The sequence below is a fragment of the Euprymna scolopes genome, chromosome 16, assembly GCF_053919585.1.
Source record: "Euprymna scolopes isolate OS-2025 chromosome 16, ASM5391958v1, whole genome shotgun sequence".
NCBI lineage: Eukaryota > Metazoa > Mollusca > Cephalopoda > Sepiida > Sepiolidae > Euprymna > Euprymna scolopes.
Window position 1 is genome coordinate 136,370,698 of NC_136497.1, and position 25,206 is coordinate 136,395,903.

General features: G+C 33.4%; 1 protein-coding gene and 1 long non-coding RNA gene across 4 annotated transcripts in view; one reads left to right on the forward strand and one right to left on the reverse strand.

Moving 5' to 3' along the window:
• Positions 1–12,782, reverse strand: part of LOC145296115 (uncharacterized) — a 44,364-nt gene extending 31,582 nt beyond the window's left edge. For all 3 annotated transcript variants that reach the window (XM_080142261.1, XM_080142260.1, XM_080142259.1), the window contains exons 1-2: positions 12,662–12,782; positions 1,198–1,512 (exon numbers count right to left, since the gene is read on the reverse strand). In XM_080142261.1, the coding sequence (XP_079998387.1) occupies positions 1,198–1,456 (259 nt within the window). In that variant the 5' untranslated portion in view covers positions 1,457–1,512; positions 12,662–12,782. The remainder of the gene's footprint in view (positions 1–1,197; positions 1,513–12,661) is intronic.
• The window catches only part of LOC145296116 (uncharacterized), a 111,486-nt gene that overhangs the window by 57,734 nt on the left and 28,546 nt on the right, over positions 1–25,206 (forward strand). Inside the window, exon 2 of the long non-coding RNA XR_013869967.1 lies at positions 6,577–6,628. This is a non-coding gene — a long non-coding RNA (uncharacterized LOC145296116). The remainder of the gene's footprint in view (positions 1–6,576; positions 6,629–25,206) is intronic.

Sequence of the window (25,206 nt, forward strand, 5' to 3'; positions counted from 1 at the left end):
TTTGAGAGAAATCAAATACAATCGAAGGGTCATCACATCCTCTCTTTTTGAACCATCACCACCGTAAAATCTAATTGGGACTCAGCAGAGTTTTGTCAAAATCAACATTTGAACAATTGTATATAAGTAAATATTGTGTATATTTATCTTGAATTAACCAGTAGAATAGTTAAACGAGTCTGTATTTCTTTTGTGTGCATGAGCTTTATTCACTTCCAGCATGACAGCGGCATATCAACCCGAAGGTGAAATCGACTCTGACCAAATTGATCAACGAGTTCTACTACGCAGAAAATACCAGGTGCTGTATGTGCACTTCATTTATCTCGGCATTGTTTCTAATCGTTTTGGACTTCTCTCTGCCATTGGAATCAAACTGTCGATTCAGGAGAGAAGTTAGAGATTGTGCAACGCTTCCTTCACAATTACACACGCAGATACCTGTTGTGTGTATGTGTGTGGGGGGGGGTTGTCTGCTTAGTTTGAGTCAATGTTCATTTTTACAGCCTGTCAGCCCTTTTGAAGGGAGGTGGGGATTACAAAATAAAAGCAGAAGTAACTTTTTATGTCTTCTTCAAATCTCTTACCGTGTCCTCAAGTGGTTTGTGTCCGAACGTCAGTTCCTGGAACAAAAGTTCTCATGCACAAGTCTCATTTCTCTGAACAACTGGATCTTTATTCGTTTCACGATCAAAGTCGCATCCCTGTTCTCTGCCTATCCTTAGAAGGAGGGTGGAAATTTTTCTATCAATTCATCTTCCACGAGAAGTCTCCATCTTCTGACGACTGTGTCTGTTGAACTCTAACTATTGACTCTAAACTCAAACTAAACTAAGCACATGTGCTCCATCCTTTTTATATTTAAGTGTGTGTTGGGGAGAGGTCTGTAACTCCCCGTTAAGTGGCTTGCACTCAAAATACACTCACTAACCTGTTTTGTGACCCCTTGCTGCATGCATTCTAATGGGAAGTCAATAGGTTTGATCTATGTCACCAGTAGCCTTTGTCTGACCCCGTCACACTCAAAGACATCCTGCACTAATAGTGCTATTCATGTAATAGCCTCCACAACACACCCTTACAAAGATCATGATAATTGGCAGGTGTGAGAAGTTTTCTAGCCGAGTAAAGAGAGACTACCATTTTGCAGCAGTCTGTTAAACCCTTTTCATAAAGCGAAACTAAAAAGTGACATACCTTTCTCCGAAACTGGAAAAACTGGCGTTTCTTTGTTGTGCGTCCGTTCTGTTCGCTTCTCCATCTTCAGTTCATTCGTCCTGCCATCACATTCAGTTTTGTGATTTATCCAGTCGTCCAACTGACATTCAATGGAACAATACAAATTCCTGTTGCATATGGAACACTCTAGGAGCTTAACAGCTGATTTGTCACAGTATTTGCATGGAATCCTTGGAGGTGACGACTGACGAGAACGCCTATTCCTTCTCCTTGGCATTGTTAAAAGGGTCTATGCTTCCCAATTAAGCACGACTGAACTTTAAAAATAATGTGCTGAAAAAAAAAAAAATCATTTAAAAAAAAAAATCATGACATCAGGTCAAATTCGGTGTTTTAACTCATTCACAAAATGTTAACACATTTCAAGCATGTTTTTTCTCAATTTTCCATGCCAAATACTAAATGGATTTTAACTAAATGATTCGCATTAGTTAGATTAAAACGGACAACTGTTCTCATGTTGAGTGTTATCTGCACAACGTTTTCGTCGATGTAACCTCCAACCTTTGTCAAGAGTAAAAGTCGACATGTTTTGGCAGGAAAAAAGGGGGAATAACTCTGCACTCTAAGGTTTCGAATTTTTGGATCTACAGTAGTACCCCAGGGTACTTTTTTTTCAAGTTACGATGTGGAATATTTTTTTCCAGCCCCTAGTTACAGTATTTGTCCCATCTTAAAGTGTTATGTTTTTTTTTTATTATATACATGCGTATTATACACTGTACTGTATTCTGTTACTAATTTTTAATGCTGTATCCCAGGGTTCTACTGTAGTTGGAAGTTTACACAAATTATAAAGATAATTTAATTATCGAGGAACCCTAGGTGTATACTTTAAGCTTAATGCTGTCAAGACTAAGCTTGTTTCCTTTAATAACTACAAGAAACCTTCTCAGCCACTAATAGCCATGGCTAATAATACATTACCTGAAAGTACTTCATTCAAACTCCTTAGCTTAACGTTCACAGGGAACACGAGTTGGAACAGATACACTGAGGGCATTGCCAAGGCTGCTGCAAAGTTACTTATGTCTTAGAGTATCCCGTACCTCTACAATATTCGCCCATGTATGGAGTATTGTTGTCACATTTAGGCTGGTGCATCTGCTACTAGTCTCTCACTCTTAGACACGGCTCAAAAGAGTTGCCAACCTAATAATAGGTTCCGCACTATCAGCTAGGCTTCAACTGCTGTCCCATCACCGAAATGTTGCATCCCTCTGTTTTATAAGTATCTTAATGGTAGGTGGTCTGACAAACTACAAGCATTTGTACCCCTCTCCCCGATGTGAATACCCCTGACAAACCTGACAAACCTGACAAGCAGCAAAATCCCACCCCTGAAAGCCTTTGTGCGGTTAAACACACCTAAAAAAAAAAACACACCTAAAAAAAAAAAAAACACACCTAAAAAAAAAACCTAAAAAAAACACCTAAAAAAAAACACACCTAAAAAAAAACACACCTAAAAACGAAAAACACACACCTAAAAAAAAAAACACACCTAAAAACGAAAAAACACACCTAAAAAAAAACACCTAAAAAAAACATACCTAAAAAAAAAAAAAACACCTAAAAAAAACACCTAAAAACGAAAAAACACACCTAAAAAAAAACACCTAAAAAAAACACCTAAAAAAAAAAAACACCTAAAAAAAAAAACACCTAAAAAAAAACACACCTAAAAAAAAAACACACCTAAAAAAAACACCTAAAAAAAAAACACACCTAAAAAAAAACACACCTAAAAAAAACACCTAAAAAAAAAAAACACCTAAAACAAACACCTAAAAAAAAACACACCTAAAAAAACACACACCTAAAAAAAAAAAAAAATGCATTCATTTCTCCTTCTAAAAATAACAAACGAATAAATAAAAACCCAATTATGCGTGAAAACAACAAAAAAAATAAAATAAATTTCAGCGGCACAAAGATTTTTTTTTTTAAAATACACCCACAAATTCTGCGGGGAACGAAACTTAAAATGCGTTTTGTTCGGCAGACGTAGTTGAAAGCATACCACGCAACAAAAGAGTGCACTTCTCGGCCGATCAACGTTCAGAAAAAAGATTTCATTTTAAAAACCTTTTTTCTCGCATCGCCTGGTAGTCGATCGACAGATACTTAAACAAATTCATTTACGCACTCATTCTCACTCGGCGCTCCATACTCTGCATTCCTAACTCTTCGCTCTTCACTCACTTCTCCATTCACGTCAACAACTCCGTTGTTACATATTTTTTGCCAGCATGATAAAACACGATTATCCCCATACACACACACACATGGAAGCGCTTATCCACATACACACACACACACACACACACACACACACACACACACACACACACACACACATACAGTGAATAATGTAGATATTTAGCCACACACAAGGACATTTACTTTCTTTATTTCTCCTAGCACACTCAAAAATTAAGCCTGTTTTCTCAGCAAGAAAACAATGGACACTCTCTGCTTTTTCTTATCAAAACAACAGTCTCAATAACTTTCACATTTGCAAGAACTGTCTATCCAGACACAAAAAAAATGATTCCTTTGTTACTTTTTTGTGAAAATAAACGCCGTTTATTTCACGTTTTATTTTATTTGTGGTGGAAAAAGGGATCTTATGGGACCTAAGTACAACTACACCTTCTACTCTAATAGTTTCTTCTCCTGGCTGTACTGGCATGCAGAAGTTCAAGTGTAATGTAAACAGACATCCTGCTGCTCAACTCTCTACTGATTATGTACCAGATAGTAGCTCCCTTCATCAAAGTGGCACTGTGCCTTGTTTGTGGGTGGAAATTCAATAAAAAATAAAATAAAAAAATTTTTTTAATTTTAACTTAGTTTCGTAAATATTGTTTCTAAGAACTTACAATTGGTTGATGAATTTAATCTAAAATTTAATCATAAGATAAAAATTGCAAAAGAATTGAGAAAAAAAAAACCCAAAAAAAACTAATTTCTTAGTATATTTCCCTTAGATGAATCAGTAATAGAAATAATTTTTTTTAACCAAAATAAATGTATTGTGCTAAAAAAAAAAAAAAAAAAAAAAAAATTTTTTAAATAAAACTTGTGCCAGGCGCAAACCAAAAAAAGATAACTCTGCAAGCGACTACAATATCCATTAGGTTGACATCACAACTTTATGACATTGCAAATTTATACTTTTAAAATGGAAGTAGGATTCACACATGCATAGATTGTAATTGTTAAGAAAGCGTTGAAGGCCAAATGATTACATTTGCTAAATGACTTTTTTTAATTTAATTATTTTTACTGTGCAATAATTTATATCAGTTTGAAAGAAAAATTTCCTTGATGTCGGCCCATTGCTATGAATTCGGAAAAAATATTAAGCAGTTACGATTAAAAAAAAAAAAATTTTTTAAATAGGCAAATGAGTAGTTTTATTTATAAAAAATATTTATTTTTATATACAAAATATTATTAGACCCGAAAGTTGAAATAAAACCAGAACAAAATTCATTTTTATTATTTTTTCATCATTTTTATTATTTTTTCATCATTTTTATTATTTTTTCATCATTCTTATTATTTTTTCATCATTTTTATTATTTTTTCATCATTCTTATTATTTTTTCATCATTTTTATTATTTTTTCATCATTCTTATTATTTTTTCATCATTTTTATTATTTTTTCATCATTTTTATTAGACTAAATGTATGTTTTTTTTTTTTGCGCTATCTAATCATTTAAATTAGAATCGTTTAAAACAATTGTCTTCCTTTCAGAATATTGAATACAAGATGAAAAATAAAAAATTTACACAAATTTTTTATTTCAATCAAGCTAGACTGAAAAAGCTGCTGAAACAGCTCATGAAATCAATGAAACATTTGACCCAGGAACCACTGAAGAACGCACAGCACAATGATGGTTTAAGAAATTTCATTGCAGTGACAAGTCTTGAAGACAATGAGCATAGTGGTTGGTCATCGGATGTTGACAATGATCAATTAAGAGCCTTAGTCAAAGACAATCCATGCGCAACTGTTTGAGAACTTGCTTCTGAATTAGACGTAACGTATATGACGATTTTCAACCACTTGAGAGAGATTGGAAATTCAAAAAAAACAAAAAACTTGATAAATGGGTGGCTCAGAAATTGAACGAAAACAAAAAGAAATTTTGTTACGAAGTGTTATCTTCCATTCTTTTATGCAACAAGAACGATCCATTTCTCAACCGGGTTGTGACTTGTGATGAAAAGTGAGTAAAGACAATTGGCGATGCTCAGCTCAGTGGTTAGATGCCAATGAAGCCCCATGACACTTCTCGAAGCCAGAGTTGCATCAAAAGAAGAGCATGTTGACTGTTTGGTGGTCTGCGACCAGTCTCATCCATTAGTTTTTTTGAATACAGGTGAAACCACTATGGCAAACAAGTAGTGCCAACAAATGGGTGAAATGCATCAGAAACTTCAACAACAACACCCAGCATTAGTCAACAGAAAAGGCCCAATTCTCCTCCATGACAATGCTCAACTGCACATTGCTAAAACGACCCTGCAGAAGTTGAACGAATTGGGCTATGAAACTGCCTCATCCACCATACTATCCAGAATTCTCACCTACCGACTACCACATTTTCACGCATCTCAACAACTTTCTGCGTGAGAAATGCTTAAAAGACCTAAGCGATATCAAAAACGCCTTCAGCAACTTCATTGCCACCAGAACGAAATATTTCTACGTTACTGACATAACTACACTTGTTTTGCGTTGGCAAAAGTGTGTTAATTCTGATGGTGCTTATGTCAATCAAAACATTTTTGTTTGAGCCGAGATGATATGATTTTGATGGTTCTAATTTAGTTGTCTCGCCCTTTTCTGTAAAACATACGTCTCGCATCACCATAAAAATTAATTTTACAGTGTTAAAAACAATCTACTGGATCAATCTACACGAGTTTTTGAAACATGACATCTCTGTTCCGTGGCAGGTATGTTCATCATAAAGTTTTTTTTGTTTTGAGAATCCGTTTAATTCTAAACAAACACCAAATATTTTTAAGTTTTTGTTTTTTAAATTATATTTTTTTTTAAAAATCATTATTTTACGATTTTTAATGATTTTAATAGGAAATCGTAGTTATTACGAGGCTGATTTTTGTAGTTCAATTTGGGTTGTCTCCCTTTATCAAATATGACAGACTGACAACACTCTCACTCATGAAATGATTTTCTTAGTTTAAAATAAAACTACTTGATCAATGTACATGAGTTTTGGAATATGACATCTTCATTTTGTGACTGGTACGTACATAATAAAGATCTTTTCTTGCTTTTTTTTTTATTAGGTTGAACTCTGAACTTTCCCCATTTTGGTGTACAGTTTTCTTAACTAAACAAGTAAGTACAAAGTTTTTTTTTTTTGTGTGTGTGTAATTATAATTTATTTTTGAAGGGGGATGAGTAAAACTGGATTAGTGCCAATTTTTTTTCCAGTGTATTGTGCTGCTTTTCAGGAGAACGCGCCCCCCCCCATTAAAACCCAACCGTGTGTCTAAATTTTTCCTCATATGGAAGCAAGAATTGTTTTAACATGCAAAAAAAACTTTCTTACTTAACATTAATTTCGCACTTTTGGTTATAAGCTTGGAAAGACAGGGGGTCGAATAATTCACGCCTCCCATTTTGTAAATGTCTAATAATAATTAATTTAGAACCCGATGAGTACATAATTATTTACTCACAAATTGAAGAGAAAAGGTCAATACATAATATATTCAAATTTAAAACAAAAAAAACATAGTGTTCTTATAGAATTTTACCTGTAAAGTCCGAAGTTTAAAACCTTTTTAAAAAAAAAACACGTTTTTTTTTTTTTTTTTTTAATGAAATCTTGGTCCTTGCTCCTTTAATTGAAAAAAAAAATTAGGGCTTGAATTGCATTTTTCGAGGAGTTATAAGCTTGGAAAGATGGGGTGGAATTATTCACTATTTTTCACGAAATTTCTGACACCGCTAATGCGTCACTGGTCTATGGGAGATAACTCCATTTTACCAAGAGATTCGTTCATTTTTTCTTTATACAAGAATTTGAAAGCTAAAACCAACGCAACTTCAATTTTTTTCGATTAATTTTTTTTTTTTTTTTTTTTGAAGAAAACACAACTTGGAGGAATTGTAAAAGAGAAATCTTAAAGTCGTCGCTGATTTTTTTAATGTTTTCATCCTCTTTTTTTTTTTTAAATAAAACCTTTTATGTAATAGGTGCTTCTATATTATAATAACGACAAAAATATTGAATTTCAAGTGAAGCAAATAGTATCTACGCAATTGTAATGTTGCAAATAGTAACATATCCAAAAATTACGGAAAGCGATAAAGTACAAAAATAATTATTCATGAAAATACAGTTCCGATACGGTGTAAGAAATGTTGCAGAAATAAGCAAGCTTTTTATTGGACGGGTTCTCCGCCCATGGATCTATTTTAACCAATCAAATTGCATGTCATAACTAACTGCCGAGAATGTTCTCGGCATCAAATTCCCCTTTTCAGACCAGAATTCAAAAGGACACAGGGAGGAACAGGCTGGATTTCTCACTCGAATCGGGGCAGCAAAATTACTTGTTGCTTCGAGACGTTTTAATGCTCAAATATAGAGCGGACCTTTATCATTACAATTAGCAAGGCCCTTAAGTAGGGCGAATTTATATTTGCACGCTTGTGCTTCAATTTAATGTCTGTCAATTAAACAATTACGGATATATGTTCTCTTTCACTTTCTTTATTTACTTTTTTCATAGTTTTCTCGGGAAGTTTAATTTTTTTTTTTGTTATTTATTTCTAATTTCGGTCATAATTTAAAATACTGATTTCTCCCTTTCATTATACGCCAGGTGCATGAAATAAAATGGCGTCTCCAGTTTCGCCGATAAAGTGTAGAAGTACCCAATTTTTCCCCGTGAATAATTATTTTTCTAGCTTATCGTTTTCCGTAATTTTTGGATGTGTTACTATTTGCAACCTAACCATTACGTAGGAACCATTTGTTTTACTTGCAATTCAATACTTCAATTTGAGTTACTTACGCCAGTAAATAAAAGTATATCACACGAAAACGTTTTAAGAAACGAAGAGACTCTATTTTTGAGTTTCAAACAAAACTAAAAACGTAAAAAACAAATGGATGAGGCAGATGGCAACTCAAAATAACACCTTCATGTTGAGTTACCTCCCTTGACCGATATGCGACCGTAATTCAATACTGGCGTTATATAAAAAATACTTGATCAACTACGTAATTTTTGGAATATGAATTCTTCGTTTGAACGAGTACGTACATCATACAGTACAGATGTTTCTGTATTTTTTCTTTACGTTTAATTCTCGCCATAAGTGCCAATTCGAACAAGCAGCCTAAATTTGGTGCTTGTTAAGATAGAGTCAACAGATCGATTTTTAAAAAATGTTTTAAGCAAAAAAAAACAAAGTACTTACTTGTCATGTCGAAAATAGTAATATATTTAAAAAATACGAAAATTTATTGAGTACAAAAACTATAGTTAAAGGTAATTTTTACGGAAAATTGGGAGAAATTGCATTTTCCCTAGATGTGAACACCTTGAAGATTGCGAATACGGCGAGCGTACTTATTTCCCTTTTCGCCACTCCAATGACTGACATTGTTTTAACCGATAGTGATACACTTCTTTTTTTTTTGTACATGTGCAGTGCTAGGTGTGTCAGAAATTTCGTGAAAATAGTGAATAATTCCACCCCATCTTTCCAAACTTATAACTCCTCGAAAAATGTAATTCAAGCCCTAATTTCTTTTTCAATTAAAGGAGCAAGGACCAAGGTTTCATTTAAAAAACAAAAAAGTGTTTTTTTTTTTTTAAAAAAAAGGTTTTAAACTTCGGACTTTACAGGTAAATTTCTAACAAAAAAAAAACAGTTCTTTTTTTTGTTTTAAATTTGAATATATTATTTATTGACCTTTTCTCTTCAATTTGTGATATATAAGACTTTTGTAGATAAATTAATTATTTACTTTTTAATAGACATTTCAAAATGGGAGGCGTGAATTATTCGACCCCCTGTCTTTCCAAGCTTATAACTACTCGAAAAATGTAATTCAAGCCCTAATTTTTTTTTTCAATTACAGGAGCAAGGACCAAGATTCCATTAAAAAAAATAAAAAATAAAAATAACGTGGTTTAAAAAAAAAAAGGTTTTAAATTTCAAACTTTACAGGTAAAATTCTAAAAAACACTACGTTTTTTTTTTTTTTTTTTTTTTTTTAAATTTGAATATATTATTTATTGACCTTTTCTCTTCAATTTGTGAGTAAATTAATTATTTACTTTTCGGTGAGTAAATTAATTATTTACTTTTTAATAGAAACTTCAAAATGGGGGGGTGAATTAAAAAAAAAAAACGTTTGTCTAAAATATTATATTCAGTTTATTGGAAAGAACATAAAATTTCACATTGACCCTGAAAATATCGTAAACATAGAATCAATAGAAAAATTTTGATAGATTTTAAAAGTTTAAAAATTGAAAAATATTGAGTTCGGAAAATTCATTACTGTTTTAAAAAAAAATATTTCTATTACTTTTAAAACAACTTTAATAGTTTATTTTGGAAGTATAATACATAAAGAAAATAAATAACCCACTTTTAAAAGAGAAATTACGAGATTTTTATATTTTATTCGCAGTTTCGTGTTAGGGGTGTCAAAAATTCCTACAAAAATTCTGATACACCTCGTGCAATGCACTTGCACTTTTGCCACCGTGCTGAAATAATGACGTTATTTCGAAAGCCATTCTTAACATGGGGAGGGGAGGGTGTTTTGTAACTATTCTGTGCTTCCATCTAACAATTTAATTTAAAAAAAAAAAGAAAGATATATTTTAAAATAGCGTGGTGGCAAAAGTGCGCAAGCACCTTTTTTTTTAAATAGCAGTTGTTCTATTACATAAAATTTCGTAATTTTTGGATTTATTACAATTTTCGACATGACAAGTAAGTACTGTTGATTTGGCTTAAAACCACATATTTAAAAAAAAATTCGATCTGTCGACCTAAATTTAATGAATTTTTTAAATAAAATGTTCATATTTTAAGTCAAATTCACTGTATTGTCATTTGCAGGGACTCAAAATAAAATAAATAAAATGGTGCAAAGATTCACGTTGACAATTAAGTTTAAGGAATAAATATTGCAGTTTATTTTAAACAATTTTTTTTAAAATAATTTTGCAAGAGAAAATTATATCTTATGTGGAATAAGGGGAGATAACTAATATGGTTAGGAATTCTGAGAAAAGATAACTTTTTCCAAGAAATTGATTGCATCGTTTTTCTCACGAACACGAATACACGCGCTTGCGCGAACACACACACACACACACACACACACACACACACACACACACACACACACACAACGTCATCGTTAAAAATAGAAATTAATTCGTGCACCTATCCCTGAATTCGTTATAGGGTTAAGGTTCTTGTTTGTGATTTTTTTTCTTTCTTTTTATTGCTTTTTAACCTTAAGTTGTAAATTTTATTACCGGCAATAAACTATATATACAGGTTCAAAGTGTAGTATCTGTTCTGATGCTGCACTTTATATTTTTACTTCATATTTTTGGTCTCGGTTAGTGGAGGAGAAATCCTTCATGACTGATACATTTTTTTTTTTTGTTACTAACCAAAGTTTTGGGGAGCTGGTTTCCCCACATTAAAAATAAAACGACCATGTGTCTAAATGTCCTCGTGGGAAGGCAAGTAAAAAAAAAAAAAAAAAAAAAAAACTAATTTTTCAAAACTTCAAGTATTTAACAGGCAGTTCGCCGCCATTTGTCTTATTCACATATATGAAATCACGTGAACATCTCCCCCTTTCTCTCTCTCTCTCTCTCTCTCTCTCTCTCTCTCTCTCTCTCTCTCTCTCTCTCTTCTATAGTTTTATCTTTCGGGAATTCCCCATAATATTTCGATCATGTTCTCTCCTTTTATTTAAATATTTTTATTTTCTTGCGAACCTGAAATATTATTTAGTAACACGCACTTAACATGAGGAGGGGATGATGTTTTGAAAATTTAGAAAATTGTCCTTTTGGACGAATGTATAAAAATTACCAATTTTTTTTTTTTTTCTTCTTTTTTTTTTTTTTTTTAATTTAGGAAAACTCGTCTCTGTTTGCTAAGTAGGAAAACTGGTCTCTTATTGAATAAATAAGGGATGAGTTTTGCGGACACCATTTTTTTTTGGGGGGGGGTCTCAGTTTCAGAAAAGTGGATTTTTGCGTTAAGTTGAGGGGGGGGGCCAATCCCAGAAAAGTGTTTCCGCTAGGTGGCAGTGTCAGTCATATATAAGTAGATTTGTTTATGGCGCGCGCACGCGAGTAAAGATGCCCGCCAAAGAATAAAATGCATAATACAACGTTGTATATCCCGATAACTACTTATTTCTGCAAAATTTCAATGCAATTTTCGTATTTAGTATAAACCCAATAAAAGGCGTAATTTTAAAGAAAATTGTGGAGGTGGAGTGGACCTAATCTCCAAAAATACCTTAATAATAATCGTTTTGGTTTAAAAAAAAAACAAAAAAAACGGCAGTTGATGACGAGTGTGGACCCTTCTAAATAGACCAATGTTTGCCCAGGGTCAACACTCATCAAGTACCAAAATGTCCACTGATGTCGGCCCACTCCTACGAATTCGAAACAGGGGCATCTGAACGAGAAAAAACGAAAGTAGAATCAAGAAGACAACAACTACATGAGAACCAAAACACCTGATGAAGGCCGGAGGGCAAAACGGCCGAAACGTTGTGACTATAACAACCAAGATGAGCAAGTCAGTACGACAATCTCAATAAATGAAAACACCTCATCTCAAAAATACAGACAATTATTATTTTAATCGTTTATCTTATTTGAAACACAAGTAGTGCAATGCAAAGTTAATTTAGAACAAGAAAAATGGATGACATTTAGACAGTCATCTTTGTAGTTTCACTAATCGCTCAAAAATCGAAAATGAAACAAAATACTGGTAGAAAATTTATCCAATAAATGTCACCAACCGTGAGAAAATGTAATGTACTAGAAGTTTTTTCAAATTTTCGATTTTTGAGCGATTATAAAAACTCCTTAGCTGGCCGTCTAATGTCGACCATTTTTTGTGTTTCGAATTAAATGAACGCTTTAAAATAAGTTTTTAAAATTTGTTTTTGGTTTTTTCAAATAATAGTTAATAATCTAAGATTAAAAAAAAAAAAGTCTCGAAATAAATTAAAATTTACGGAAAGTTTTAATAATTACGTCAGTATTATGTAAAAAAAATATGATTGTGAGATATTGTTAACCAAGATGAAGATTAATTGAAAAATGGATTATAATTGAAGTTTACCTGTTGTTGTTGTTGTTGTTGTTGTTGATAGTGTGGAGGAGATAGAGTTAAAAGTGGCCGACGAAAATGAGCTCAAAGTTAAGCGAGAAATCATTTTTATAGGCAACAAAGGGGAGATAACGCTTTAAGAATTCTGAGAAATTACCTTTTTCTGAGAATTGATATCTCTCTCTCTCTCTCTCTCTCTCTCTCTCTCTCTCTCTCTCTCTCTCTCTCTCTCTCTGTGTATATATATATAGATATATACATATATATATATATATATATATATATATACACACACACACACACACGTATGAATTTAGGAAGACTTGTACACGGAAAATTCGTCCTTGAAAAACTGGTTCATGGAAAACTAGTCTATTATTGAATAAATATCGATTTAAAACACGTTTTATTGAAGGGGGTATTATTTTTAAAAGAGACTACACCTCCATAAAATTTGAAAAATTATTTTAACTTGTTTACTGTTGTTTTTAAAAAGATAAAATCGATTTTTCTAAGTGTTCGTTTTCTACCTAGCTTTGTAAGTTTTTAGTGGTTTAACTTATTTTAAAGCGTTTATTCGGTAAAAAAAAAACAAGTAGTGTCGAGTGTTATTTTAGAACAAAAAATGTCCGACATGAGAGGCCCTTAAGGTCGCACATTACTGTTTCTAGAAGTTGGTGATCACTTTTCTATATTAATTTAACGTAAAATGAGCACCCACTTTATCGCCACTTTAGCTATAAAGTGGGTGTTCATTTCACATTAAATTTATATAGAAAAGTGATCCCCCACTTTTAAAAACTATAATTTCTTCATATCTTGGAAACTACTCGTTTCCTGCGATTTTTATTGCTTATTTTCGTTTTCAGCACCCTCGAAAACCGATATTAGTGGTAATTTTAAAAGATTTTTTTTTTTTTTTTTTTTTTTTTTAAATCTCCTCTCTTTTGGAAATAGGGTACGATTATGAATATCTCCAGTATCAAATTAGCTTTATACACTGTGAAATTTACTTTAAGTATGAAAATCAAAGAAGGGAGATATAACATCTAAGAAATATTTGGAATCAAGTCTCCCCTTGCTGTTATTTAAAATCATTTGAAATCATAGCAGCAAGTTTTAGTCTCCCTTCCACCAAGGCCAGAGATTTGGTGGAAATATCAGATATTTTGTAATTCATATACAAAACTAAGAAAACAAATGAGACAATGATTGAAATATTTATAATGGTCCAGTATCTTTCCACCCTCAAAAATCCTTTATAATTACGAATATAATAGGTTTTCGAAGGTGCTGAAAAGAAAATAGCGTTCAAAATTCCGAGTAGTTTTAAAGATATGAAGAAATTATAGTTTTAAAAATAGGGATCACTTTTCTATATTAATTTAACATAAAATGAACACCCACTTTATGGCCACCATTTTTGGGGGGAGCGTCAGTTATTGTTTTGAGAGGGGGAGGTATTTGGTAATTGTGTCCTGATAGACCAAACAAAGCCTATCTTAAAAAACTTGTTTTCTGAAGGTTTTTGGGTGTGCTGAAGGCGAATATTGCATTTAAATTTTCTATAAATAAATATTTTTCCGGGTATTAAGTAATGTAATTTTTGATGTTATAAGTGATGCCCATTGTTGTACGTGCAAACGTACATATGTTTGCTTAATACCCGGAAAAAGTACTTATTTGCAAAAAAAATTAAATAAGATATTCGTTTTCAGCACACCGAAAATCTATAGAGGTAGGCTTAGTGTTGGTCTACCATGCCACAATAAACGCCTCCCTAAACAAAATAACAGACTTCTCTAAAATAGTTGGACATAAAGGAGGTGTTCATTTTACATTAAATCCAAATAGAAAAGTGATCCCCCACTTTTTGAAACTATAATTTCTTCATATCTTGGAAACTTTTCGTTTTCTGGATATTTAAATGTTATTTTCGTTTTCAGCATCCTCGAAAACCTTTAATATTGGTAATTTTAAAGGAATTTTGGAGAATGGAAAGATACTGGACCTTTACCAAAACATTTTATGGCTTTTCAGGAAAAGGAAAACCATTTGGTTTACCCTCTCTATAATCTCATGGTTAAAACAAACATAGGAAAAGAAATTTTTAAATCTTATTAAAGTACATTTTCACCGGGGAACATCCTCCATAAGATTTTTAACAAAAACACTGTCAAACTAAGTTATAGTTGTAGCGATAACCTTCAAAAAATTATTAATAAACACTATAGTAAAATATTAAATAGCAACTAAGAGTCAAATATATCTGAACTCAATAATACTAGATCTTATAATTGTTTAAACAAGCCTGAATGCCCACTTAACAGCAATTACTTAGTCAAATCTGTGGTATACAAAGCAACCATCACTACTGAAGATAATCCCAATATAAGTCAATACTAGTATATACATCCTGATAACATGGGAATCTTCCTTTTCAGCATCCTGATAAAGATGGAAACTTTTTTCTTTCCTTGTACTTCTGATCATCTCAGCATCCTAAATCATCCTAAATTATCTGCAACAAAATAACATTATTTCCTTAGTAAATACTAGTTATCTTTTTTTTTTTTCTTTTCTTTTTTTACACAGTGGTCACCACTTATCAAGGCCCGGAAGCCACTCAGGGATAAGGGTTATTGCAAGTACATTATTTTAGTATGGAGATTTGATGAAGGGGGCGGTTCATCAGGAATTTGTTAACGTTGGACTTGAACACATCCAAGTTGTAGTCAGGTGGGAAGCAGGCAGATGGAACAGAATTCCACAGGCGTGCAGTTCTAAGAAAGAAGCTTTGTTCAGAGAATCCACATTTTGATTTAGGCACAGATAAAGAGTGGAGGAAATTTTTCACAGTGGATTCAGCTAGACGGGTGTTTTTCGTGAAAGATTGGCGAGGGGGTACCAGAGATTGGAGCTCAGACGAGCACCTGCCATGGAAATAACGATAAAACAAGGATAGGCTCGCAACGTCTCTTCTGTGGGAGAGAGGTTGCAGGGTAGAGAAAAGGGCATCCCCCACTAAGCCACGAAGTCTATTTTGTACTCTGTCAAGGCAGGATAGGCTGTTTTTAGCAGCTCCTGCACAGATATGGCAGCAGTATTCCATCCTTGGACGTACTTGGCTTTTATATAGATAGAGAATTGCATCAGTAGTTAGTTATCTCCCTTAGATAAAGCCCAAATCCCGAATAAGTGCTTATATATATTTATATATACAGTGTAACCTGCATCAGCAAATAGGTACAAATTTTTTTGATTGCGACTTTTCTGATTTCTGATTCTGATTATTTATCCCAGCACTGATATATTTAATATATAAAAGGCTAGTATAGTCTGTCTGTCATTCTCCATATTTTCAAACTCTATCGCCACCGAAACTAAATGTCACAGAGCGAAGCTAGAGGACTTTAATGATTGAATTTTTTACGGATCATTCTTTAATGGGTCTTTAGCCAGTTAAAATAGTTTTCAAGGAGTCAAAAATGGGTCAAAATTGAGAAAATCGTTATACATTTTGTACATTTATCTTAGTTTATTTTTATTATACTATATTATTTTTAATCGGTTTATATGCGTGTCACGTTGGTACAGTGGTAACATCACCAACTTTAATGCTACAGTTTCAGTTTCGATTCTAGCTGATGGCACCCAAATATTTTTTTTTACTTTTGAAATCACGACTATAATAATATATACGAAATCTGGACAAATTAAAATATATTTAAGCGCCCCCGCCCCACCAATAGTGCTCAATACATAGGTAGAGCTAGGTAGTAAGTTATAAAAATAAATATGGTAATTAAGCTTCACAGAATATTCCGCGTTTCATCCACACTAGGATTCGTCAGGCTTTTGCGAAGAGTTGTGGTTGTCTCGCGTTTTTATATACGCACTTTCTATTGAGTTTTTAGTTAGCCAATCAACTTCGTAGTTTCCACTGCTCCTTCCTAATTAGCTAATGGGCAGGCACTTACAGGACAAGGCTCAGTTGACCTTGGGTTCAACCCTTCCTTTGTGTGTGCTTTTTTAGTGCGTAGATATCTAGTGATCTGACCTATTTTAAACCTAGATGTAGTTAAAAAAATGTAGTTAAAAAATACACACATACATATTTAACTACACTTAGGTCTAAAATAGGCCAGATCATTAGATATCTACACTTCCTACTAAAAAAAATTGGCTAACTATATATATATATATATATATATATATATACATATATATATATATATATATATATATATATATATATATAGTCATCAACATACAGTACTGTTTCGCTGTTTCACATATAATCCATTTTTTTCTCTTCCTTCCTTCCTTCCTTCCTTTCTGTACATATTTATTTTATGGTGATTGTAAATATGTCTTTTTCATTTTCACCTTATTTTTAATTTCTTCCTTACTTTCTTTTTTAAAAATCACAATGCCGTCGTTTGTCCCTGATGAGAATGGCGAAAGACGTCTCAGTCTAAAAGAACTTCTCTGTCATACATAAATTTTGTACCCCAAATAAACATATACGAGGAGCATGCAATAAGTAATGCCCCTGACCCACTTCCCATAGCAATAGAGCAACGAAACTTGGCACAGTTATTAGTCTTTCTCTACATAGGAACCACCCAGAGTTATGTATGTCTCCCATCATTTGATGAAGCTCTGGAGACCGTTTTTGTAGAACACCCCAGGTTGGTCCTCCAACCATGACGTGAATTCAGAAATCAAGGCTGCATCATCTGGGAAACGCTTTCCTTTCAAAAACAACTTTATGGCTGGAAAGAGGTGAAAGTCAGAGGGTGCAAGGTCAGGAGAGTAGGGAGAATGGGGAAGGATTTCATAACTACACACTTGTGCATCTGATCTGGCGACATGTGAGTTGTGGACCGGAGCGTTGTCCTGCAGGAGGAGGGTACCTTTGCTGATCTTGTCCCGCCTCTTGATTTTGATAGCTTCCCTTAATTTCCTCAAAAGTGAAGCATAATAGGCTCCTATAATCGTGGTACCCTTTGCCAGGAAATCTGTCATCACTACTCTGTCCTGGTCCCAGAAGACTATGAGCATGACCTTGCCAGTGGAGGGTTTCACCCTTGCCTTCTTTGGAAGTGGTGATTCCAAGTGCTCCCACTGCATTGACTGGGCTTTGGTCTCTGTATCATAGTGATGGACCCAGGTTTCATCCTGTGTAATCAGTCTTTTGAAAAACTTTGACTCATCTTCTTGGCACATCTTCAAATTCATCCTCAAGCACTCAACGCATTCTCGCTTCTGGAATGGTGTGAGCAACCTGGGAATCCATCTGGCAGACACCTTATGCATATGCAAATGGTCATGAATGATAGTTTCTACAGACTCTGTACTAATCTTGACATCTTGGGCTATTTGGCGAATAGTAATGCGCCGATCTTCCAAAATGGCAGCCTCAACTTGATGGACAGATGCCTCATCAATGGCAGAAGGGGGAGGGCGACCAGGTCTGGGAAGTGTTTCCACAGACTTCCGGCTGTTTGAATTCATGATGCCAGCGTTTTACAAGGTCATATGATGGGGCATTATCACCATAAGTTTCTTTCATTTCATCAAAAGTATCCTGTGGTGTGTGTCCTTTCAAATACAAAAACCGGATCTGCTCGACATTCAACAGGCTCCATTTCACACCTGACTCAGTTCAAACACCGGTAAAACAGAAACCACAGTTAGTTCAGAGCTGTAATTTGCTACATAAGCCGTAGAGATATAAATCATTGCACAAGCAAAATTTCAGCTAGACCAGACGACTGGAAGTGGGTCAGGGACATTACTTATTGCACGCCCCTGGTATATGAGAGAGAGAGAGAGAGAGAGAGAGAGAGAGAGAGAGAGACGAAGAGAGTTTAGATGAGAGGTCGATTTAACATAAATTTAACATAGGATCATGACTCATTTTCCAACCAGATAGCGTTTTAGAGGCATGAATCATTTTTTTTATTTTGTTAATTGTAATTTCTTGGAAATCAATCGTGGGCGAATGGGTGGGGAAGATTTTTGTGGGTTTTTTCAGTACTTTTACACTTTTAGATAAATTTATATTTTAAATGTGTTTTTTTCATTTGCTTTTTGTGTTTTTTTTTTCGAAAAATATAAGAAGTAATATATATATATATATATATATATATATATATATATATATAAGAACAGAGTTTTAAAGTAGAATTTTACAAAAAGTTTTTATTATTCGGCAGAATATTCCAAAGCTGGGTGCTCCTTAATCCGCAGAGCTTCAAAGAATGCTATTTCTTCTCATCAGAGAAAAAATTTATTAACGAAATAGTCAGAAAGTCACGTTAAAAGCTTTAACATTTCTATGTATATGCTGCGTAGGTTGAAACTTAAAATTTCATGATTTGTAGTCACAAAACTTAAAAAAACAAAAGATGTAAATATGGAAAACTGTTATAAGAAAAATAACTAACCATATTAGAAGAATCCGGTGTAATGGAGATTAAAAATTTTCATGTAAATGAAGTAGCCGGTGTTCATCTCAGTGGTTGAAAACTGAAAAACAAGGCGTCAGAAATTGGAGTTCAGAGAGTTTGAAGACAGCAAAATGCATATATATATATATATATATATATATATATAGTCATCCACGCACAGTACTGTTTCATTGTTTCACGGCTCATCGAAACTGCCTCAAGCCAGGATCGAAACCCGACCGCCCAAATGACAGTCAAGGCTTCTCACCATTATGCTATACGGCTGCTGCTATGAGGGTAATGAATTTACGATGTTTTGACATCGTCCAAATGCCTCCGCTCGATCTGTTTACACAAAGAGCGTCGCTTAATACGCTAATGGCAGATTGTATATCACTTATCATTGTATATATATGAAAACAGTTTTAAAAGAACATAATTTTCTTAAACATTTAAATCGTAAAATAGTATGTACGCAATGCCATTTTAAGTAATCGTAAATATGACGAGTTGTGTATACACAGGGTCATTACGGCCTTGTCTCCAACACATTCCTGGTCTGCCTAGCCCTCTTCCTAGCTCTGTCTCTTCTTAACTCGTAACTCTCTCATACATATGTAACTATTCCTTTGTGCTTACGGCACTCGACCACATGAAAACCAGCATGTGATCTTCGGTCACGTCTTCTGGCCAAATTTATTATTTTCTTCTCTAGGTTTGAAGACCACTTTGCTTATGTCCACATTTTTATATATATATTGAGTAAAATAATTCATAATTTATAAATTAAAAATCGGTTTCAAAAGGAAAAACAAACAAAATCAATAAATTGTACGATCATTACGGAAACAATGTTTTTATTGAAATAGACAATATATATATATATATATATATATATATATATATATGGGCTCTATCCTAACTATATATATAGGATAGAGCACACACTTCTGTTCGGGATCCGGAGCTACTTTGAACATAACGGACTGTGCATACAACTCTCTTGCATTCTTCATTACTCTTTTACAGTGGTTGCTGGCAGTCCTGAAAGTAGCTTTAGTCTCAGTGCATCTGTTACGTTGGAAGCAATGGAAAAAGTGATTTCTGTGCACAATGGCAGCAGCACATTCCAGAGAGAACCACAGCTGGCTGTTAGGTTTTTGCTGGAATTTTTTGAGGGTATGAAACCGTCTATATTTACAATTAACCATTCCATCAAGTCTGACACTGTAGAGGACACATCCTTTTTAAACATGGAACGCAGAGGTAGATCTGATATAAATGCACTGAAGCTATCCCAGTCAGCCATAAAGTATCGATAGAATGTATGATGGAGAAGTACGTCTGAGAACTTATTGCATTTCATTTATATCTTAACTGATACAACACAGTTGTTGGGAGATCCCAGTGGGTATAGAATAGAAGGGCAAGTTGTAAGGAAGAGGTCTAGGAGACTTGCATACTGATCGTCAGTGTTGGGCACATGCGTGGGTTCGCAAACAACCTGAGTGAGGTTATAAGCAATGGAGAAATCATGACAGACCCCCCCCCCATCATCGGTCTTGTTTAAGTAGGTTAACCATTCCACATTGTGAACATTGTGAACATTGAAGTCTCCACATTGTGAACATTGAAGTCTCCACAGACGTAAATGTTAGCCAAAGGATGAGCAGATAGGATGTCGTCAATTTTTTCAGATATGCTCTGTTGTGGGGGCGATAGAGGGCAAATATAAACACAGTCACGTGAGCAAGTGCAAACCGGAAGCACATATAGGATAATTTAGGATCTTCTCTGGAGATGTCTCTACCACATGGAAAGCCATCTTTAATGTAGGCACATATTCCATGCCCATGACGATCTTTGGGGTCAGATTTGCTTAGGAATAATAGGTCTGATTTAGTCTCCTGTGATTGGGTTTCAACCTCTGGAAGATTGAAACGTAGACCCCTGATGTTGGAGAAGGAGACATGGTAGTGGGGGTCTAGGTTGGAAGTTGAAGATCTGGGTTTAATCATGTTTTTTCTGGAAACTTTTCATGATGGAGTTTTGGGATTTGTGGAATAGATCGACAGACTTGCTTAGAGTAAGGCAGAGAGGGAAAGTAAGAGAGCAAAAGAAATGAAGAAATATATTTTTTTGTAGCACATGATAAGGTAAACCCATAACAATAACAATATGGCATCGAGAAGCCCCACCGGAAGCTACTGCATGGTTCAGAATCCATTCACCAAATGGCAATACAGGAGCCCCAGTACTTTGCACCTGCTGATAGGACAGCCTCCTTAGTGGTTAATCCAAGGTTAAGGTCCCTGACTATCAAGCAGATAACGTCAGCCCAGATAAAACGTTTATGGCCACAGGATAGGCATAGAAACAGAAAATCTCTGGCAACTCTTCATGCAAAATACTGCCAACCTAGAATACAGCTTTTTCTTCTCCATTTGTCAGAAAAATCACTCATTAAAAATGAGGACTGAGGGACAAATAAGGAGAAGTGAGAGTAACGGGAGCTGGCAATAACGCATCCACAATGCATTGTCTACTCTCCATGTTGTATTTGTGTTGTAATATGTTATATCTTCATCCTTTTGTAGATAGAGTACGATTATGAATATCTTCAGTATCAAATAATCCTTATACACTGAAATTTATATTATGTATAAAAACCAAAGAGGGGAGATATAATATATGAGAAATATTGGAATCAAGTCTCCCTTTTGCTGTTATTTCAGATCATTTGAAACCATAGCAGCAAATTTTAGTCTCCCTTCCATCAAGGCCAGAGGTTTTGGGGAAATATCAAATATTTTGTAATTTATATGCAAAACTAAGTAATAAATGACTATGATTGAAACATTTTATGGCTGTAAAATAATTGCCAAAAATATGCTATGGTGATCGATGATCCCCGTAATAGCGACCTTTAGGGCAAATATCACATAGCCCACTACACAATTCAGGTCATTACCTTTCCAACGAGCCTTTATTTGTTAAATTCTGATCTATAATCATTGAGATTTGGAACTTATAAAATTGTCGAAAAAGGTGGTATATCTATATTAATGGCCTGACAACCGAAGTATATATATATATATATATATATATATATATATATATATATATATATATATATATATATACACTCATAGGCAAATTGAATATTAAAATGCTCGTATCTTTGTTTCTATGGGGCGAAACTGCATGAACATTTGCAGGTTTTTTGAAGATTATAATAATATTCTAGGGTTTAAACTTTATAACAATTGGTAAAAAAAATTTTTTTTTTTTTCAAACCAATAAAATATGCCCAAATTTGCCTACCTTTGTATATATAGTGTCCTGGCAGGCCAGTTTTAGTTTTGTTGCTTTACATTGAATTTTGCTTAGTGTTTTTTTTGTTTTTTTTTTGCTTGGTTGTCTCCCCTGTGGCCTTACTAAGTCACTAGTATTTATATTTGTGTGGAAATATGTTTTTTTTCCATTATATTACACCTTTTATTTATATTAATCCTTAATTTATGTAGTTCAATGTAATTGCAGAGCATGTAACATATATACTACATATAATGTAGTCATAATATTTTATTATGCCATGAAAATGGCGTAATAAAAGATAAAATAAAAGGTAATTCTCTTCCAATTTTCAGATTTTGTAACCATGCCCAAATGCATTTTATTTTAATTTAATTCATTGATAGTTGTTATTTCTTCTGAGGAGTTAAGGGCAGAATAGATTAATTGATTGATAAAATAATTAAATGAATAAATTTGCGCTCTGAAACAGTTGCTGTCAAGAATTGTGAATGCTAACGTAATCAAAGGAATAACTTGTAAGATGGTCAACATCATTACATTTGGAATGTAGACTTTTGTCATTTGTTTATATATATATATATATATATATATATATATATATATATATATATATATATATATAGTACAAACATATAGTGTTTTCCCTTTATATATTTTCTCCAAACTTGCAAGATTTACATCTTGTGTTATTTATACTCGTGCCACTTTTACCTATCCTCCCAACCCCCCTTTCAGAGCGGTTCTAAAATGGTTCAAAATTAAGTAAATAGATTGTTAGAAGTATTATTAATTGCTTACATTTGCAGACTCGTATAAACCAGCACATTCCATTCAAGATTAGACAGGGTAGAGCGGGATCTGTGAGTCTCCCTTCCTTTACAGCTTTGGACTCTGCTATTTAGTTGAGAATTCTTGTTGTACCAATCGCTTTATTAAATTAAATTATTGGTTTTAATCGTCCTTTTTGGCACCTTTAATTTATAAAAGATCCCTCATTGCTCTTTTTTTTCACCAGTAATATTATTTCACTGCTATCGATTTTCTCCTGATGAGATGATAGCTGAAAGAGCTCTTGAGAGATTTCAGCTGATTTTCAAATATATATATATATATATATATATATATATATATATATATATATATATATATATCTGTGTGTGTATGTGTGCATATATGTGTATGTACATATATGTATATTTATTTTTGGTCCACCGATTTAGTCAGATTTGGACCTTAGAATTTACCCTCGTCTGTTCGTTCCCAAAATTTTCAATAATTACTACTTACATTTTTCTGAAATTTTACAGGGAGGAAAACTAAAATTCCAGGGAGTCAAAAGGTGTTGAAATGGCCAAAAATAGCACTTTTTCAGGATAGAATCTTTTCTGACTATAAGATTTTGCTAAAAATTACCCAAAAACAAGACCACATAAATATACATGTGGAAACGTAATATTTTACCCTGGGAAAATTCTGCAGCTGCAGCCCCAAAATGGGTGAAAAACACACCTTTTGGGGCTAATTTTTATTTTTCTCCTAAAATTCATACTTGTGTCTAAATAGGTACCGAATTTTAAAAAGTTAAGGCATCGTTTGTCATGAAACGGTGTCATTTGGCTGTTTTAGCCCAATGTTTTACATCAGGTCAGGGGTTTAAATAGGTAAAATAGGTAACAGTTCTACGATTGCTTTTGATTAACAGTACAAGGGAAGTAACTCTTGTAAACTCGATTTTACAAATATTGATTATATATTCATAGATTGAACTTGAATACATACGATTGGTTTACAATATCAGGTTACAAACTAGTAGGCAGGCAACTTATTTTTTTAAAGTGCCTTCTACCCATGAAGATCCACCCTTTATCTAAATATAGGTGTGTGGGGAGGTAAGTAAATAAGAACATGTCAATTCGGATTTGTTTTACAATCCACAGAGATTCGAAAAAGTGGTAAAAAAACGAATGTATAATCACAAATACATGTTACCAAAGGCGAGATAAGTTTCTCTTCTGTCCAGCTGGATAAGTTATTTTTTTAAATATTCAGAGCAGAGAAAACAAAAATATATTCGATTGTGAACGGTGGTGGGCATGAAAAGTGCTGCCCAATTTAAAGTAACATTCCCATTTCTAGGCCTTTGTAACAGTTTTGGGCTCAAGACGAATAACCATTTTTTCCCCATGAGAGAGTGTGTGCTTTACTTTTAAAGGTGATTTTGTGTGGTTTTCGACTTTGCTGGTTGGACTAAGGGTTAGACAAAGATAAAAGATTAATTACCTATTCAAAAAAGTTAGAATGACCAACACATTTCAATATAAATTTATAGAAAAAGCTGATCCTTTACTTTAAATTCTAGAATGTTTTTCAGAAGTGGTCACACGTAATCGTCTAAAAAAGCAGAATCTCATTTTTGGAGAAGATAGCTAAGAGTCCTCATCTACTTTCTTTATGCCTTTTTTTTTATTTGCCAAACTTCTTAAATATTTTCCCTTTATATATTTTCTCCAAACTTGTGAGATTTTCATCTTGTGCTATTTCTAACCTTTTAGATTGTAGTATTAGTAACCTTAAGTCGGAAGAGTTTAAAATCTATCCTTAAAAAAAAGGTTTCTTTTTAAAGACTTTTAAGTGGTCTAAAATTTTGGATCAGATGTGTATTTGTTTGATATATCTGTGTGTATATATATATATATATATATATATATATATATATATATATATATATATATATGTGTGTGTATATATATATGTGTATGTATATGTGTGTATATATTTATG